Consider the following 18,881-nt stretch of genomic DNA (forward strand, 5'->3'; position numbering starts at 1 on the left):
TTTTTATATTTTGATGAGATTTTCTAAAATATTTTCCGGCTTAGTAAGCTGCTGCAATAGGATTTCGGTTTCGATTGTTATCGAAGACGATATTACGCGGGTATCACCTGAGGTCTCGTGGGTTCCCTTAGGAATTAATCTGTCAAAGGTCAGGTTTAGCTCTCCGTGTAACACCTTCAATGTCCGCTGTCAATTAGTCGAACATATCCGAAGGGCTCGTACCGGGTGTAAAGGCACGTTCGCGTGTCAAGATTCCGTTTTGACGGAAGCTGGGCATGAAAGCCTAGGAAGTACACGGTTAATAATACTGAAGGGCATAAACATCGAATAATTCGCAAAAATTATAAGAATAATTGAATTATTTGAATCATCAAAATACAAAGTTTTTCATGTTTCGACTGATATATGTATAGCTTTTAAAATTTTTTTAATTCGATTTTTTTTCGAGTTTAATTCGAAATTTAATTCCAAAAATTTAATTTGAATTCAATTCCTAGGCTATAATAGAGGCTATTTAACATGTTTATTTAAATAATGAAATTTATAATGAAATTAGTTTAATTAATTTATATTTTTATATTAATTTATATTTTTGTTCGTGCGATATCTAGAAGATTATTTTAAAAGCATCAATTTATTTCTCCGACAGTGAGAGAAATTTCTCCTTTTTTTAGAAATTTTTAACTTTCTGACGTCATTATTTTTATTAAATTTTTAACTAATGGAATTTTGAATGTTCTTTGCGCAGAAATAAACGTAGAAATCTGCTATTGACAAAATGCTTTATTCTCAATGTTTTAAAGATATGAAATCAAACGGAATTCGATCGTGTGGATATTTCAGTGAATAGCATTTATCGTTGATCAAATATAATCATCTCTTTTTCTCTGTTATTATTTTGAATATTATTCGTCGACAAATTTAATCAAATTTCTCGATAATTATCGAGACAATTTATTATCCGCTTATTATTAATTATTATCCGCTTTTACCATGCTTTTCTACCGAGCACTCGACTATTGTTGATATTTTAAATACTCATTGGAACGCATTTTGTATTGTTATCACACGTCGACCGAAATATCGTTAATTTTAGATGCTCATCAATAAATAATCATCCTCAGGAATATTTTATTTTATATTATGTTTATTTAAAGCTATTGTTACTTGAACCTATTTTTATTGCGCTATTATTATTTTTGTCAATTGTTCTGCTTTAATCGTATATCTTTGAAATTCAAATTAATTTAATAAAACACATCCTGGGAAAGAAATCTTCCACGATACTAGATGATCGTCCAGAAAATTATTTTTCTTGCCGCGTCAGACAGCTTTAATATGGTGCACGTGTCGTATTGTCCGCGGTATTCATACGTTTTATTCCTTCCCGCGGCGGACGTTATTGTGTATTTCATAAGAATCGGTAGTGCACAAAAGGTACCACCGTCAAGGGTGTCCAAGGATACGTAATAAAAATACATCGGTTGGATGTAAGAAGAATGAGGAAGCAGACGGCGGATTCGTTCGCATAAAACTAATAGTAAAGCGTACGATAAAATTCTCGACAAAATAGCTTTTCTTTGAATATATTTCTATGATTTTCTCTTTTGGGTGAGATGTAATCGAGTGATCATCTTTGATTTTCGATCAATTTCCAATTTCGCGATTGCAAGGTATTACCATTCCAATTTTTATCTTTATTATACTGAACTTATCTGTTGCACAAAATTTTTATTGGGTTTATATTTAAATTCTTATATTAATTATGTTAATATAATGATTTTCTTTATATTTTAATCACTAATTTATAATTAAATTAAAAAATTTATGCGTACAAATTTTATTTAAAAACTTAAAAATATTATTTTATTTATTTTCCGTAATATTTTGTATCATAACATGAAACTTTTGATAGTATTTTTATTCCAATGAATAGTTTACGTTGTGTGTAATGACGTATAGCTTGCTCATATGTATATGTTAAAAATATCTTGTTCTATATTTTAAATTGCATTTTTTTATTTACGCGTATTGTTTGTGTAGAGATTGTGTTGTCCACTTTACCTACTGCATCATGAATTTTCAACTACGAGTTTCACGTGGTTCGTCCATCACCGCAAAGGATGTCCGATAGCATGACACGTTCGAGAACTTTCCGTCGTCTCACTTCTGATAATCAAAGCTATTCGAGGCAAATGCGCGTAAGCAAAGTTTAGGGTAGGGCAAGTCCGCATTTTCGATAAGTTTCCATCGATAACACGTCCCCGATCCTCCTCAGTACATGTTTCCTCCCCTCCTTTATCCTCTCCTGAAGAAAGTTGCTTCCAGGGCACGAAGTTCGATTAAGAGAAGCGTTTACGAAGATCGCTGTAGCGGCAGTTCGAATTTTATGGGCTGTAGAGGAAGAAAGAGAAAAAGCTTTTTACGACGAGACGAATCCGCGAAATACACGCTAGGGTCGAGAGTGAATATTCGTGTATTCGTCCACAGTTATTTACTGTCCAGTCTGCTCCATGCTACCTTTTTGCTCCTCGGTTTCTCCATTTCTTTCAATCTGTGCTGCATCATATGAAACAGTTTATTTAATTATCTGGCGGCGGAATCGATATGCTACATCGAATGCATTTCTCTTGTTGCAATAAGACTGGTGTATAATTAGTTAATTACGAATAGGTTATTTTAAAATCAGTGATAAATAAAAATTTTATACAGTGTCACTAAATTTGTAAGACTTCAATAAATAAATTTACGAGATTGAGTTCTAGTTTTCCAAAATATCAAGATACATTGAGAGTCTTTGAATTATATATAATATATATAATTAAAAATAAAAAGCTGTTTTAAGTATTTGATTTAATAAGTTAGTTAAAACGTTATTATTATTTCAGTAACATTTTTTGTTTTGAATAATTATTATATTTAGATTGCGTTAGAATAATTTTACTTTTTATTGTTCTTTCTTCTTAAGATATTTTTCGTCAATTTTTTTTACGACTGTGATAGATATCTCCATTACAATATAGTGTTACTTTTCATATTTCCATGTTACGAATTATGCTGCCGTTTTACTTTATCGCCAGTTAAACATAAATAAATGTACATGTTTTTTCCCGCATATTTCCACTCCCATCAATTTTCACCCTTCTAAAAGTTATCCTTTGACGATTTAGAAATTTATGTCATTCCCTTCCGTTTGCGTTATTTACGCATCGCTCCCCAGTTTTCCGCAAGAAAATACTTGTAGAGCTATTTCCTCGAGTAGAGAAGTGACTTGTCCCAAAACGACCCGTTGGAATGCAATAAGATGTTGAAAGAAGCAACGAATCGTCCGTCAAGTATAAAAATTTTTCTTATGTTTTCTTGAAATTCTATCTTATTTTAGTTTTCCTAAAATATTTTTCGCGTCGAAAATTTTGTCTCTGGCGAATTTAATAAGAACGATTAGGACGAAGTAAATAAATATTTTGTAGTAAAAGTAATAACAGTATTATTCATACAAAACAAAGTAGATTTATCTTTGCTCTCATTTTGAAAATGAACATTTTGTTTTCGATTTTCTGCTATAAGTGTTTGGTTCAGTTTCATATAACTCCCATTTGAATACAACCTTTAATGTGTTTGTGATATACTTGTAATTAATTTTCGCTATCACGCGTTTCAACTGTCACACGGTTTCAGATGTCAAGGAGAAAATCCGTCGCATAATTAATATGATGCCGTGTAACGTCGCGAAATGAGCCGTTTGAAAATCGACGGTATTTACGTTATGTAGCTCTAAAATTTTCGCATTATATCATTTTGATGAAAAAAATCGAAACAAAATGCAAATTAATAATACATATAGGTATTAAAACGTAATATAACAAAATAAAAAAAATAAAATACACTTACCTGCTTGGTAACAACGAAAGCTTGAAGAGCGAGACGAAAGCTTTCACCACAATAATATATAATAGAATAGAATGGAGCGTAAGATATTTATTTAAGCAAGATCTTTCAGAAAGAAAGACGACTATATTGAAATCGTACTGTCGTAATTTAAAATATCTCTTTTTTCCGTCTATTTATATATGAACACTATTTTCTCTCCTTTTTTATATTAAAAATATGGCAGTACAAAATATTTTATCACATATTTTATCGAAGAGAAATGTCGTTTGAAATGCATGAGATGAGAAGAAAGAACAGAAATTTTGACTCTTGTTTTAGAATTCAATTTCTCAGATTATACTTTGACCTGTTTTGTCTTGGTATTTATGGAAAATTGAGGCGAAAGACTTCGAGTGCTCTTCTTGCGGATCCAGATGAAAAGCGACGCAAATGAAAAAGTGCAGTAGTGCAGAAAGGTCAACAGAAGATTAACAACAAAGGCAGTTGCCGAGGTGGAGATGACGTTTAATCGTAAATCAATAAAATTAATGAATTAAATAAATAAATTAAAAATGTTTATACACATATTTATATATATATAATATATATAATATAATATAAAACATAAATAGGGTCCCGAGACTGCTGGAGCACAGCGCGCATTCCTCGCTTCTCTCGCGTACACCCGCCGTTTTTTACTTACGCGCGAAAGTCGTCATCGTCGAGGTTTCTGACAGATGAGATCATTATCGTCTCTCGATAGAATTTTTCCGGAATTTCGTCCGACTTGTTTCCACAATTTTCGCCTGCCGCAACATTATTAACATTTCTTTTAATAGGAACACTTGCGAGTTTTTAATTAGAACAAAAATAAATGAGCACTTCATAAATGCTCTACATGTCGTCGGTTTTAAGGGCGAAGAATATTTTTGAGATCGGATTATTAATTCCTCTCAAAAACCTCTCGATCAACTCCGCATCTCCTTCCTCATCGAGATGAGGAGTCACTATCGTTCTCGCGATTTTCTTTCCGACTTTCTCTCTTTCTCTCTTTCTTTTATCTATCTTATATCTCTGCTTTTTAGCTAGTCTAATGCATTACACTACTGTATTTTACATTAAATCGTTTTTGCCCCGTGGTCTCTTTCCCACAACTTGCTTGCTGATTGGCCGAGTTCCGTCTCCTCCTTTCACGGCATTATTCTACGCAATATACGACGAACGCGATTCTTAATTTGCATTTGCGCAAACTTCGGAAATATTGCTCATGGGCATTTTCCGAAATTTTTTCTACTAGAATTTACTTTACAGGTATTTTTGTTGTCTTTGTTTCCATATTCCTAAAACGCAAAAGTAGAAAACTTAAGATCTTTTCTAAACGCGCGCGCTTGTTGCATTATTTTACTTTATATACAGCCGACCTCGTAACCTCCCGATAAAATGTTGCGACAAACATGCAACGGCTATAAGTTTCCTAGACTTCCTGCACGTTCGACGATTTCAATAAAACCTTGCCATGGAACAATAAACTTAAAAACAAAGTCGAAAAAAAAAAAAACTAATTTAAAGCGCAAGCTTAATATACCGAAATTACTTTTCGCGGAGATGTTTCTCCGTTTTCTTTAGATACAATTAACGAGTTTTCGTAAGAAATTTTAAATTTAACACTTTGAGTTAGGAAAACAAGAACTACTCTTTTCACAATTTTTCTTCGTTTTTTTTTCACGCCTTATTTTATGGCGCAGTCTTATTAATTGTCGAGGTTTGATTTTGCCGAGCCACTCAACCTGAACATACGCTGATCATTGTGATTTTAAGAGAAAAGACTTTGGGCCAAAAGAAGGAGTGAAGACCTTTCGCATCGTCCTTGTTCGCCTTCAGGCGACGATCTGTCGCATCAATCCTTGATCGAGACCCTGGGCTCTTTGGTATTGTTCTCCTGTTCGCGAAGACTCCGGAAAAGTGTGCGACACACACCACAGACCCCGGCGCGCTTCCATGTCGTTGTTCTCGACGGCGGTTTTTCACGTAGTCAAACACCGCCATTCGAATCCTCGATAGTTGCTCAAGAGCTCTCCTCCGATGATACGACGTCGAAGAAGAGCATTGGGAGAGCCGAGAGACCGACGCGTCCTCGTTTTTTCTTCCCCCTTTCGCACGCTGACACACGCTCATTTGCACATTCATGATCTCTCACACCGCCACCCATTCTTTCTCTGTCATCTCCATTCTCCCTTTCTCTTGTCGAACAACTTTCCGCGGAAGCGCGAGTGCGTCGCGCAGTGACATTTTCTAGAAGGAAAGTACTGGTAATAGCATTCGAAGAAGATAAAGGGAAACAAGAAAAAGAAGAAGCGGTAAAAGAATAAAAAGAAGTAGTAAAACGAAAGAAATAAAAAAAAAAACAAGAAGAACGAATAAAAAGTAATAGAGAATAAAAAGGAAGATAAGTAAGATAAGTAAAAGAACAAATAAAAAGAAAGAAGAGAGTAGGAGAAGTATGTAAAAGTAACGATTATCGTAAAAATTAAAGAAGGTACGAATGCCCGGTCCGAACTGTTGTGGAACCTGCCCCTATATAATAAAGTACGCAGGACCCGTCCTAATGCCCGAGATCGACGGAACCGAAATTCGTCATTTCTAATTCTCTCTTTCTGTCTCTCTGTCTCTCTCTCCCTTGCTCAATCATCTCGCCCTCGTCATCGTTTCTCCTTCCGTGTCACTAAATCGCCCTATCTTTCTCCGTTCGCACGATTTCCCCTCCCTCTTTGGTCGCGCGTTGGCCCTCTCACGACTCTATCTCGTGGGCTCCAAGTACACCGCAAGGGTATATATAAAAAGGGTCTACTCATGGTTAAAGGGCCCCGCGCGATTATTGCTAGCAGTAGTACGAGGTAGAGAGTCCCAGCTTGCAGGAAAAGGGCACCCTATGTCGGTTATACACACTTCCGGTACTGCTGACGTCCTTCGTCTCACACCGCAGTCCCGTGAAGCCCTCCGCGCATCTGTAACAGAAATCCAGTTAATTAGTCCGGGATCAATTGGTATTAAGCGCGTAACGTAATTAGATTTTGCAAAATCATGAAACGACGAGATACTTAGATACGACTTAGATCACATATAGATATCAAAGATAGAAATTATATACTTATTTTATATAACATATAAAGAATAATATATTTTTTTCAATTTAAACGAAATTTAATTATTCGAAAACTGAAATCTCGAAATATTATATAAATATGCGAAATCAATTTAGAATATAAGCATGTGAATTAGATCAAATCTTCATTTAGGAGAAATGATATTGAATGATATTTAACAATATATTTCAATCGTAGATCTATTTCTTAATCCTTAGAATACGACACTGTCTTCACTAGATAGTGTCGTCACCGTGATGAAATTTATTAGCCTGCCTCGAGATTTTTCTCGAGAGAGCGTGCGAAACGCAAGTTTCTTAATTTAACTAAATGTATGCGTCGCATCAGAATTCTCGCGACGGCGTCTTTCGCGCAACGGCCTGCAAAAGCGCAAGGGAGGCGGACGGAGACGACGAAATAGCGGGGATTTCGAGGAGAGACAGCCCGATGCGTCGTTTCTTTGGAAAAATAATGTTATGCCGTCGTCGTGGCTATTTATAGACGGTGGTTAACTAACCGCGACGAGACGTTTGCGCATTCGAAGCCACCGCGGGATTAAGAGCCCGCTTGTTCGCTCCCGCTCAGTGCCCGGATAAATAAATTATAGCACGACCATTTTTTCCACCGTTCTTTCTCGCGCCTTTTGTTTTTCCTTTGACACGCGAGCCTCTTCCTCGTTGTTTTTTTATTACAAACAATGCATTGTTAATTCCATCATATCGTATTTTCGTCGCGCATCGTCAAATTTTGTGCGCACAAAGAGTTAATGGTGAAGAAAACCGCAATTCGTAAGACGACAGCGAGTATATCACGCTGTCTCATATTAATTTCCTCGGTCCATAAGATTGCGGATTGAGTTTATAAGAGGTAATCTAGTTTAAAGTCGTGTCTAGACGTGCGCGCGAGTAGACGCATAAAATATTCGGTAATAATCGCGGTCATGTGTTGGTAGTACGTGTGCGCCCGGACGCGCGTCGAGCACCCTTAATGCGGTACTGCGGTGGAAGCCCGGAGACAAGTCTACCTCTGCCGTAGTGTCTGGGAGCCCGGCGGCGTGCGATAAAGCGTATTTTTGTCACGACAAATTTGGAGCGTCTGAGACTTGGCGTGTCGTTTTTATTTTGCGAAATCGCACGCATAGGTAAAGCGAGAACGGTGAAGGAAGAAGAGGGCGAGAGGGCAGGAGAACAACGGCGAGAGGGAGGGAGGGAGAGAGGGAAGGAGAGAAAAAGAGGGTGATACACTGTTCCAGAAGCGGCTCCGATGAAAAGAGGGGAAATGCTCCGAGAGCGAATTACGTTCCTCGAGACTGTGTTCCTTTGAGCGTTCGCGCGTGAGCATTTGTCGCGCGCGTACGAACGTCGCGTTTTAGACTGTATTAAAAGAGTGATAGAGGACATAAAGGGTTAACGCGGTAAAGATGCGTAAAGACGGATACAAAGACCGCGACGATGATATTTATCCGCGTTGACGAAGTCCGACAGGGAGGCTTTAGATTCTGTTGGGAATTTTTTTGCGAGCGCGAAGTAGTCGCGGCGTATTGCTCGCGATTCGAGAGTTTTTCAAGATTTAGTTGCCTTAGTCGGGATTTACGAGAGCCTATATTAAATGCACCACCCCTTCTACCCGCCCGCTGAATTTACAGCCGAAGAAACTAAAACAGCGGCGTAGATAGCACAATTTACTGTACCATTCACTTAAACCCATTAACGCGCTCCCGCTAACTTTTCCCCCAACCAGCCGCGAGTAATTGGCTTTCCATTGAGATTTATCGTAATCATGCATACGCCCGATGTACCTCGGGCAACTCTTTCGCGTGCTGCCATAAAACAAACCCGACTCGCAAGTTCGTGAATCGGAACCCACGAAACATTCGCCTATTTGCGAGAATAAGTTAGACAGGACATATACGTAGTAAAGTTGGTGTTGGATGGAAGTAATTTGGACTACTAAAAATTCGGATTGGAAAAAAGGGTTGGCAAACAATGTAATTCAAATAACATTTTCTAACGCATCTGAAGTATTTTAAAATCATTATTTGCCTTCGCGTATTAATATATATTTTCTGAAATAATATTCGAGCTGCGCTCTCTGTGTAATTTCAATGAAAATGAGGAGAAGACCGTGAAAAAATTCATGGGCATCTTTAGAGGTGTTAAGTCGAAAATTTTTCGCATTACCGTATCTAAAGTACTTTTATGGCTCGCGGGCGGAAATAAAATATTCTCGGCAAGAACGGTCCTGGACGGTCGTTATTAAAGATTGGTTTTTCTCGTTGACAAATTTTACAGAGGCGCGATTGCGACGACCAGTAGGTGTCGTGATATACACGGTGCTCGTAAAAAATCGTAAGTTAGCACGATTCGCTAATTCAGTTAGTTCAGTATTGTTGATGGAATCGTAAAAGATTCATCGATTTTCTCGCATAACTGTCCTTCGAATATCAATCAGTTTTTCGGCGACTTTTTATTTTATTGGATTTTTTAGTAAGAAATTATTATCGTCTTTTAAATCCCGTCGTAATCACAGACATCGAAAACCTTTTTCGACGTCGTCATCGGAAACTTTTAGAAATCACTGAAGTTTCAGCGCGAAAAAAACTTGCGAAATGTGACATTACGAAAAACTGGCTTGAATTGAAAATTCAGAACTTTTCTCGGTAGAAAAATGTTTCTCTAACATATTATCTTTTTGAATATATACATTGAATATATGTAATAAATCTAATTTAGCAGATTAAATATGGTAAAGTGATAAGTAGAAATGAAGAGAAATCATCAGTTGTCAATGATTCAATGATTTTATGCTTATTTATATGGCATATTTATTGTATTATTTTATTTATATATATTTATAAAAAAATAATACTGTTATAATATATTTTCTAAAAATACATATATTATTGATTTTCAATCATTATAAAATTGAAATTGCATTTGAATAATTTTTACATTGCTCTCGCTCTATATAGGTTTATTCAATTCAAATAAATATCTCAATATGTCTTTTTGGATTATTTAAAGACATATGATGCAATCAATCAATGAAAGTAGAGATAATATTTTAATGAGACAAATTGCGAAATAAAATATTAGGTAAAAATATTAGGTACAAAAAAATATTAATTAAAATAAACAATACATATAAAACATAGAACTGTTATATAATTTATAGTTAATATAGAATTATCATGTAGCTTTCTAAAATAGTAACAGCTTTAAAATTTGAAGCAGATTTCTAATTTATAACAATTTAATATTTTATTTTAAAAGTTTGAAATAAAATTTTTATTCAAAAGAAGTCCATTTTTAAAATTAAGTAACTGTAAAATAAGATTTTCTTGTTTCTGTTATTACATTTTATTCGGAGCTTTAGATTTTAATATGAAATAACTTTTTCATGAATTTCAAAATATTTTTTATTTAATATAATATTGAAAAAAGATGTCAATTAATAAATATTTATTTTATTTCTGTTTTATATTTCTATTATATGCATTTGTTTTATGTTTTATATTTCCATTCCATGATTTTGTATATGAAGATTCTGTCTCCATTCTTTTCCACTCTTTTTCATAGAAAGAAGGTATGTATTTTCGGTAAAGGAAATGTCATTATTAAATAACATGTTGTATAATTAATCTAAGAGAAATACTGGCTAAGTTAGAGATTTCCAGCCTCGTTGCATTCACTAAAATCGTATGCTAACTACTCTGTTTTAACAATGTACGGTTAAAACGTACAGTACTATACGAAGTTAAGTTAATTTTACAGAAAACGATGCTTTAATTACATTTAAGCATCGCAATGGCACAGTCATGACGAGCGCTGACGAAATGCACGTACATTTGCAGTAATAATTCAAAACGTTTTTCCGCGTAGCGGTACGGATAAAGAATAAACAAACCGGACAAAAAACTAATTAAAACACAGAAAATTCACGAGAAAGGCACGGGAGGTATTCCGGCGGATGCTGTCTTTCCTCGCCAGCCTGAACACGCCCGCTTTTTTTTCTAGGTATTAATTAAAAGTAGCAATTCTGAAGAAAGACGAGTCGCTTTTTCCGAGTTCGGCTTTTAAACGCGTTCTTAAGGAGGCGGCTTTCGTTTTATAATATTTTTTGCCACGACGATGGAATTCTGTAATTACAGTTGTAGTGGTGTTACGTAGGCAATTTTGCTTATCGCAGAATTAAAAGTACTCCTTCGTATGCTGCTCAATCGCGAGATCCGTACACAGACAACCGCGCAGTCGACGTCAGTTTGATTCGCGCAAGTGGAAGCGTTGGGGATGAAAGAAGTGCACGGGGATGGTATTTCGCCACGGTATTAATTTTCGACCGGCGGTAGCGAGTCCAAAAGAAACTTCCTTGTGGTTAACTTAATTCAATAACGCCACTGCCTCGCCTCTGCGAAATGCGAGGAGATAACGCTTTAAACGCGATGCAGCGTTCATGACTGAGAATTTTCGTATTCATATTAAAAAATTAAATTTTCCATATATTCGCGGGATATTATTATCGTGGAATATTCGGTACTTGAATTTAATTCGAATAGGTATATTTACGGATGCGTATAGAAATATATTATCCTTAAATTTATGAAAATGGATATATTTAGTCCGTCAAAAATGTTTATTTATATATTTGCACATAAAATATTTAAGTGCATCAGAAATGAATTATTTAGCGATATAAATGTAGATAGTTATATTGGAGCAATAATATGCTCTATATATTTATTTAATTGTACTTTTCAGATACTTTTCTTCCTCTTTTTCTTGTGCAACCTCGTCATATTAAATTATTTCCGACAGTGAAAAACTTCCTTTCTCGTGCATTTTTTCTCGTGCTCGGTACATTCGAATGTACAGGTCGCACGCTCTCGCGTTCGCGTGCGTTCGAATGCGCAGAATCTTCCCAGCTGTAATATGCCGTACTTTATTTTGGAACAGCGCGCGAGTTACACTTTTTCACTCCCATCTGTGCATTTAGTTCTCGCAAGGTAAACTGGGTTACTTAGTTGCTCGTATAGCAGCTGCATCCGCACCTCTCGCGCATACAAACGCGGTTAAAACAGACCTACTAGATCCTGTTGCACCTGCACCTTTCTCTTCTTTCGTTCTCGGCTTTGTTATCGTCCCCTCCATTTCTTTGCCCCCATTTCCACTTCCATTTATTCTTCCACTTTTTTCTATTTTTATACCGACTTAACCTTGCCTACAAAGTCTCTCCCCCTCCTTTACTCTAAGTGAGAATAAATACGGAAATTATCTTTTTATTTAATTTTCAACGGAGAGCTGGGTTTCATTCATCACTGAAGGCAGCGAAGGATGCGAACCTTGATATCGTTAAAGGGTGCCAGCTGGCGGGACAGGCTACTGTCTGCGAAATTGGGACGTCGAGCGCTGGTGCTCGTTCTCGATCATTTTCCGACGTCGTGTGTCGACTTACTGCCGGTAAGGGTGGAGACAGTTGTAGGGAAGACGGCGGTGGGGAGGCGCACGATATCTCTCCGGTGCAGTCTCGGCCAAGAAGTTCGTGCAGTCTTACCTAAGTCCGATGGAACTTGAATTAGCTCGATTGCAGTCAAGCGATGACCACAAAACTTGATTCGACGCGAGAGGTTTGCGTTGATGAGCGCGCGGTAAACGTTTCCTCGGAATTTAATCTCGCTCGCAGCTTTAATTGAACCGTGTAAGCACATAATAAAGAATTAACCGACATTTTGTTGGATTCTCAATTAACGCAAAGATATATCCCGATTGTTACGAGAAAGAAGTTTACAATTTCTGTTTAATTTGCGTCATCATTCCTTTGGTTTTTAAAATGATATAAATTCCTCACTTTTCATAAAATGCAATGATCGTTTCATGTTTCGAACATATTTAGAGAATTTAATTTCTGAGTGAAATAAATTTTTATCCATCCATCTTTATTTAACATCTTAACTCACGAAACAGTAATGCATTTGCATTTTTTTAATTCCGGAAAGTCGCAGCTGCTGCATAGATTTCGTGCGGCACGCGCGACGATTCCGTAAAGAAAGTTTGCCCCGCACGCCATTCACGTCGAAGCTGTTGATCCTCCTCCAATCAATTAGACGGTCCAATTAATTAAATGCTGGCCTACGAAGGACCTTAAAGCGAGATTTACGCCTCGTACGAGGAACCTTCGAAATCGACACTTTATACAGGAGCTTTATACGTATCGAGAGGCCGCTTGCGCAGTGCCGTGATATATCACGACGTCGAAAAACTTTGCCGTAATTCTCGCTGCACGCTTTCAATAAGAACGCGAGTGGAAGAATTTCGTAGGTGTTCGGAAATAAAAGCACACGAAGCGGAAATAACATCGCGGGGGAGGCATAGGACGTATAAAAGCAAAGGGAGTGAAAATTTTACGGCGTCTGACTTGCGATCGTTTCGAAAGCGCGTTCTCGGCTCGGGCAGGCAACGCTTTTGTCGCGAGCGAAACTGTACGATCTTTCTCTAATTAATTAAAGACTCGTTTAATTAAATTAAATGGCTGGATCTAACCAGTCTGACGATGTAATGAAACTACATGTGTGAGACCAACATGGCGAACGTCTAACGATATATATCTAACGATATATATGATGTACCTTTATGTTTATATTGGAAATATTAGATTGATTAAAATTATTTTGCATCGCTTAATGATTATAATATTTTTATTCATTATAAAAAAATTTTTAATTATCTTACGTATTTTGCTGATGCGCAAGTTGATTCCTAGATAAAAGCTTAATATCAATTAAATAAAGAAAGCGATTAATTAGTCTTATCTGTGCGAACGTTTGAAATTCTCAATCTAACGCGACGAACCAATAGCAAAAGAAGGCATTCATCGCTCGCTACATCGAGAAGCACTTCAATTCGATTGGGTCAACGTGCCGGATAATTTGAGCAACTTTCCGTTCGTGTCTCGCTGAGACGAGCGCAATACTTTGGCGAAGTTTCTTGCAAGCAACTCGTTCTCCTAGCCCTTTACAGCTTCAAACTTCTTCCTCGGGACGCTCTTATAAAATCACGGAATAATTTTCTGCTCGACGACTCGTTTGCGGAGATTCATCGCGTGCCTTTTCTGTTGTTATTGAATATTGTAATGCGTTGAGATCGAACGCGGGTTCACATAATATCGCGTTATTATACGCTGAAGAACTAATTACGACGGTATTTGGCACATCTCGATGATTCTGAAATTTACACAATGGTTTCGAGATATTATGCGCGAGAAACTAAAATTATTTCGCGCGAGAAAGATTGATATCTTTTCTAGATGCTTTTAAGATGCTTTTAAGATGCTTTGTACGCGAAGAGATATTTTCCCGAAATAAAAAAACTAGATATGAAAGAAAATTTTACAGGTTATTTTCAAGTATTTTAGATTTTGTAAATTCAATATTAAGTAACTACATTTGATTATTAGAAATATAAATTTAAAATGTGCAGAGATCAATCGTGGTAAACTACAGCGTAGAATTCCAAGAGCGCATCAAAACTGGATAATCGCTACGAATATTTCGTTTTCACTGCGAAGACGAGCATTTTCAATCTTCCTAAAGTTGTTTACGTGAATGACAGGGTGGTTGCCGTGTTGAATGGGGTAGATGGCAGAGGTGGATTTTTGCCGCGATTACCATTTATTGGCACATCTTGAAAGCTCGTTGCGGCGGTGGGATCGCAGTGCTTGCGTCGGACAGCTCTATTTCCTTAAGCGACGGCTGGGGGTAGTTAGAGGGTGGAAATGTCAGGGAGCGCGCAGGCTGGCTGAGCTCGGGCTCGGCGGACGGTTCTAGGCGAGAGACCCGGCTCAACTTCCGCCTCCACGTGTGTTGGCCACATATGTCACTGAAACTAACTTTTGTGAGCTCTCCGTCACCCAGCCCCCCACCTCTGATCTGGCCATCGTTCTCTTTTGCCCATTCTACCCCTTGAGACTGCCCACCGATCACAGGACGATCGCTCGGATCGCCGTGCGAAACTTTGGTCCTCGCAGTAGTAAAGCTTTTGCAGCGGTGGAAACAATCATTTATCGCACTGTTTTTGCTGTACGATCGGACGGAAATAAATGTAGAACGCTAGCGAAGTCAAAAAGCATTAGGCTGCCCCAAGCGCAACCTTTCTAGTGATCTATGATTAGACTGACATCGAATTTTTTTTATTGTGAGTTTTTTATTGTAATAAAAAAAATCAAGTGATATTATCCGGGATTTATTTTAACATATATCTGGCGAAAAGCATACTTTCTTTTTCACATTTTCAATTAAACTTTATTTCCACAAAAGTTGCATAATACCAAAAAGATATTTAAATGATATTTGCTCATAAAATTTCGGTTAAAAAATGATTGACGTCAAATTTATCTATGAAGAACTATGCTATTAAAGAAAATGCTAGTAAAGCCGGAATAACTTGGCTGATCGCAACTGCGACACACGTGAGATCGTAGATCATCGGTCTTTCGGTGAAACGCGAAACGGCAGAATTGTAGATCACGGATGATGAAATGTTTCCATTCGGAGCAATGCGTTCAACATGAAGACGCGTGCTGCGGTGTAAGAAATAAATCACATGTTTCCACGTGCGCGCGTGTGGAGCGCGCAATGCGCGAGGCAACGTAATTAATTAAGGCGAATCGCTTCGGATTGTTCGCGCGTTTTACACTTGGCACACTGAGTAATGGTGCCGTTGATTAATACATTCTGCAGATGTTACTGCGACGTAAACATTAAGACCCCATCGTGTCTGTAATCGTATTATCCTTAACGCCGGTATTACCAAAAAAGAGACCTACGCGATGCTGATCTCGAAGATGATTACCCAGAAATGAATTTCTCGTTCAATCATTACTTCATGGTTGTCACACCTTCAAACTTTCTATGTTTCTGAGTTTATATGAATAATTATCAAATATATGTCTATCATTTTTCAGAAGTCATGGAAAATGGAATATATTACTAATTCATACATATTAAAAATGCAGTTACAGACCAGATTTCTTTCTTTTTTTTTTATACACACACTTTTTTTCATCAATTTATAGTTAATTTATTTTTAAAAACTGTATTGTATAAAAATCAAATTTTGTACCAAAAATTTAACGCTAACAAAACTAAAATTTAGAAATCTTGAGACAGATTTTATATAGATCATATATTTGATATTATTTCATATTGTTTGATATTTATTTATGCTACATAATTTGTATATACAACACCTGACTGAAAAATTCGAGAAAAGTTAAAATTACGGAATTCTCGAGAGAGGGAAAGTCACATGGAATCAAAGTGATTTCCATACGTTACGAGAATCTCGATTTGGAGAAGGGAAAGGAAGGGATGCGGAGATAGAATTCAGATTGTGTCGTTTTTATTAGGTGCGCCCCAGATCTGTTTTCAACTCTCTTCGCCCCGCAATCCTCGCATATTCTCCCTTATCCGATGATTTTTTTTTCTTTCTTTTTTTTACCGCCGATCACAGCGAAGCGCGCGTAACGCCGATAGTCGGCCGTTATTCGACCATAAATTCCGCAACGGCGTTAACGCGAATATACAGGGTATCGTGCAGCTTCGTACAAAGAGCCGAAGCATCTCTACCCACGTCCCCTTTACGCGACGTCTCTTTCTGTTCCGCGGCGGCAAAGAGCCATTCCTCTTTTGGCTTTGCCATGCTCCTCCGAAATTTATTCCTCCCTCTCGTGGCTCGCAACCCCGTTTCTACCTTCCTGCGACGCACATGTTCGCAAAGCAGAAAAATCTACCCCCGCGCGACTCTCCGTCCGGGTCTCGGTATTATTTCGCGAATAAAAGCCGCTGCGACTAGGTGTAGTATCAAGCGACACCGCGGGCAACGGTGCGGCATTTTACGAGCGAATTGCATTTAATTTATCGTTACTCCGCTAACGACGGCTGTAAAGCATCCCGCACTCGCTTCTTTCTAATTCGGGATTTTCCGTCGCGTACGACAACGCGGTGCATGCGCACGACATTCGCGTCGGTGTGTATCTTCGTTTTTAGCTGGCGCAATGAAGAAGTCTTTTTTTTACGAACGAATTAACCTTACGAACATAACGTGGCGGGTCACGTCGGTACTTCTTGCGTTACTGTATTTCGAATAGGAAAAATCTTACAATTCTATGTTTAACGCAAACAATAATGAATTGTAACAATAATTTTTGAATGTAATGTTATCTTTTTAAATTATTCAACAATACTCATATATTTTTAATTCTATTACATTTTTTAGATTTTACATTAAATTTTAAATTGCGTATATTATGCGCAACAAGTATGCTATATTTTAATTACAAGAAATAAGCCACTTAATATGTTAATAATCTTATTTGTATTCGTATTATTACTTTGACGCTCTGATTTTTTATGTGCTGCGATCCTTGGATCTTATCATCGTTTTGTCTGATATTTATCAATTTTTTAAATAGAACGCGTAAACGTTAAATAGAATACGTAAGAGAGTTGGAACATGAAAGTCCGTAATTTTTATTTTACTTGAAATCCTTTTAATGTTATTCTTTGACTTTTACGAGATTTATTTCATTCTTGTTGTATTTACTTTTGTATTTCAATTATAAAAAAATAACAATTGTGAGATAATATTGCAATTAGCGATTAATAACAATAAATGTGTGCGATATAAAGCGATTACATTATTCCATAACGCTTTTTATATATTCAGTTGACTGCGCTTAATAAAAGTACTACACTGCTACAAGACTATAGTTTAATGTGTATAGAAAAAAAGGCTATTAAGGAACAAATTATTGATTGCGTCATCTGGGACAAACAGATATTATAAATTAATAATATATCATGAAATTTATTATATAATATTTTAATTCGACACATTATTCTAATGTGATTTTAAAGTTAAATGGAGTTTACAAGTAAAACGCAATAATGCAAAGACTGAAAATCTCATTTTTCAAATTTAAGATAGATGGATTTCGATGCATAACATTGAAGTTATACGTCATGAATTTGATTAATTTCCATGAAAGTTCCTTATTACTTTTAAGCTTCGAGGCGGTGAACATGACTTCGTAAGTAATAAAGCGCTGCCATGATATAAAATGAAAGTAAAGGCGCGTGTATCACACAAATCTCGCGTCTCATTCCAAGTTTTAACGTTCCACTGCTTGACCACAATGTGCACAGTTTCGAAGCACGAAAGTTTCGTGAAACACGTCTGTATTTCAGAAAAAGCTTAGAACCGAACATTCAATTTCCGCCGACTATTTTCTATCAGCTTCATGACATTTTGTTCGATATAATTAATATATTAGAACAAGTAAAAAGAGAGATGAAGAGATTTTTATACATTTTTATATTATAAAATAAATTTTTAAATAATATCTTTCAATTTAGTATCGGAAGGAAAATTTCTTCTCGGATTTTTGTCTTTTATTTTTATCAAAAAATCTGAAGAAACCTTCTGATCCATCCAATATAATCTTTAACTAAATGATGACAGATCATGTCAATTTCGAAAATCATATAATAGTTTCCAACGCAAAAAAATTTCTTTACTACTTTCAACTCGCTCCTGTAATATTGCTATAAATCTTTCTTATCGCGCAGAATGCATGCACTCAATACGATGGCAAATATTTTTTGTATTCTTCTTCCGATAGCGCGCGCGCCTCGAGGTGTATTCGATATATTCAATATAGTTTTTCCTGTATATTCGCTCGTAAAAAAGAAGGATGATTTTGCCTTCATGGATACGGGAGTTCTAAGAAAGACATCATTTAATAGCTTTGAAAATATTACTTCGATCTTTGTCCTCTTTTTCCTCCGCTTTTGTTAAGAGCAGAAAATACCGCCCG

General features: G+C 36.6%; 1 protein-coding gene and 1 long non-coding RNA gene across 3 annotated transcripts in view; one reads left to right on the plus strand and one right to left on the minus strand.

The window, feature by feature from the left end:
• LOC105668497 (uncharacterized) overlaps positions 1 to 18,881 on the plus strand; it is a 238,541-nt gene that overhangs the window by 33,678 nt on the left and 185,982 nt on the right. The window lies entirely within an intron of this gene.
• Positions 1 to 18,881, minus strand: part of vn (membrane-bound neuregulin protein vein) — a 309,296-nt gene that overhangs the window by 32,462 nt on the left and 257,953 nt on the right. The window contains exon 5 of one of the 2 annotated variants that reach the window (XR_001100113.2): positions 6,817 to 6,875. Coding sequence is in view for 1 of the 2 variants with exons in the window: in XM_012360915.2 (XP_012216338.1) it covers positions 6,749 to 6,875 (127 nt within the window). In the remaining variant the exon portion in view is untranslated. Of the gene's footprint in view, positions 1 to 1,598; positions 6,876 to 18,881 lie in introns of those variants that run through there. The other variant, XM_012360915.2, reaches the window with a different exon arrangement.

Source organism: Linepithema humile, chromosome 7 (genome assembly GCF_040581485.1).
Source record: "Linepithema humile isolate Giens D197 chromosome 7, Lhum_UNIL_v1.0, whole genome shotgun sequence".
Lineage (NCBI taxonomy): Eukaryota > Metazoa > Arthropoda > Insecta > Hymenoptera > Formicidae > Linepithema > Linepithema humile.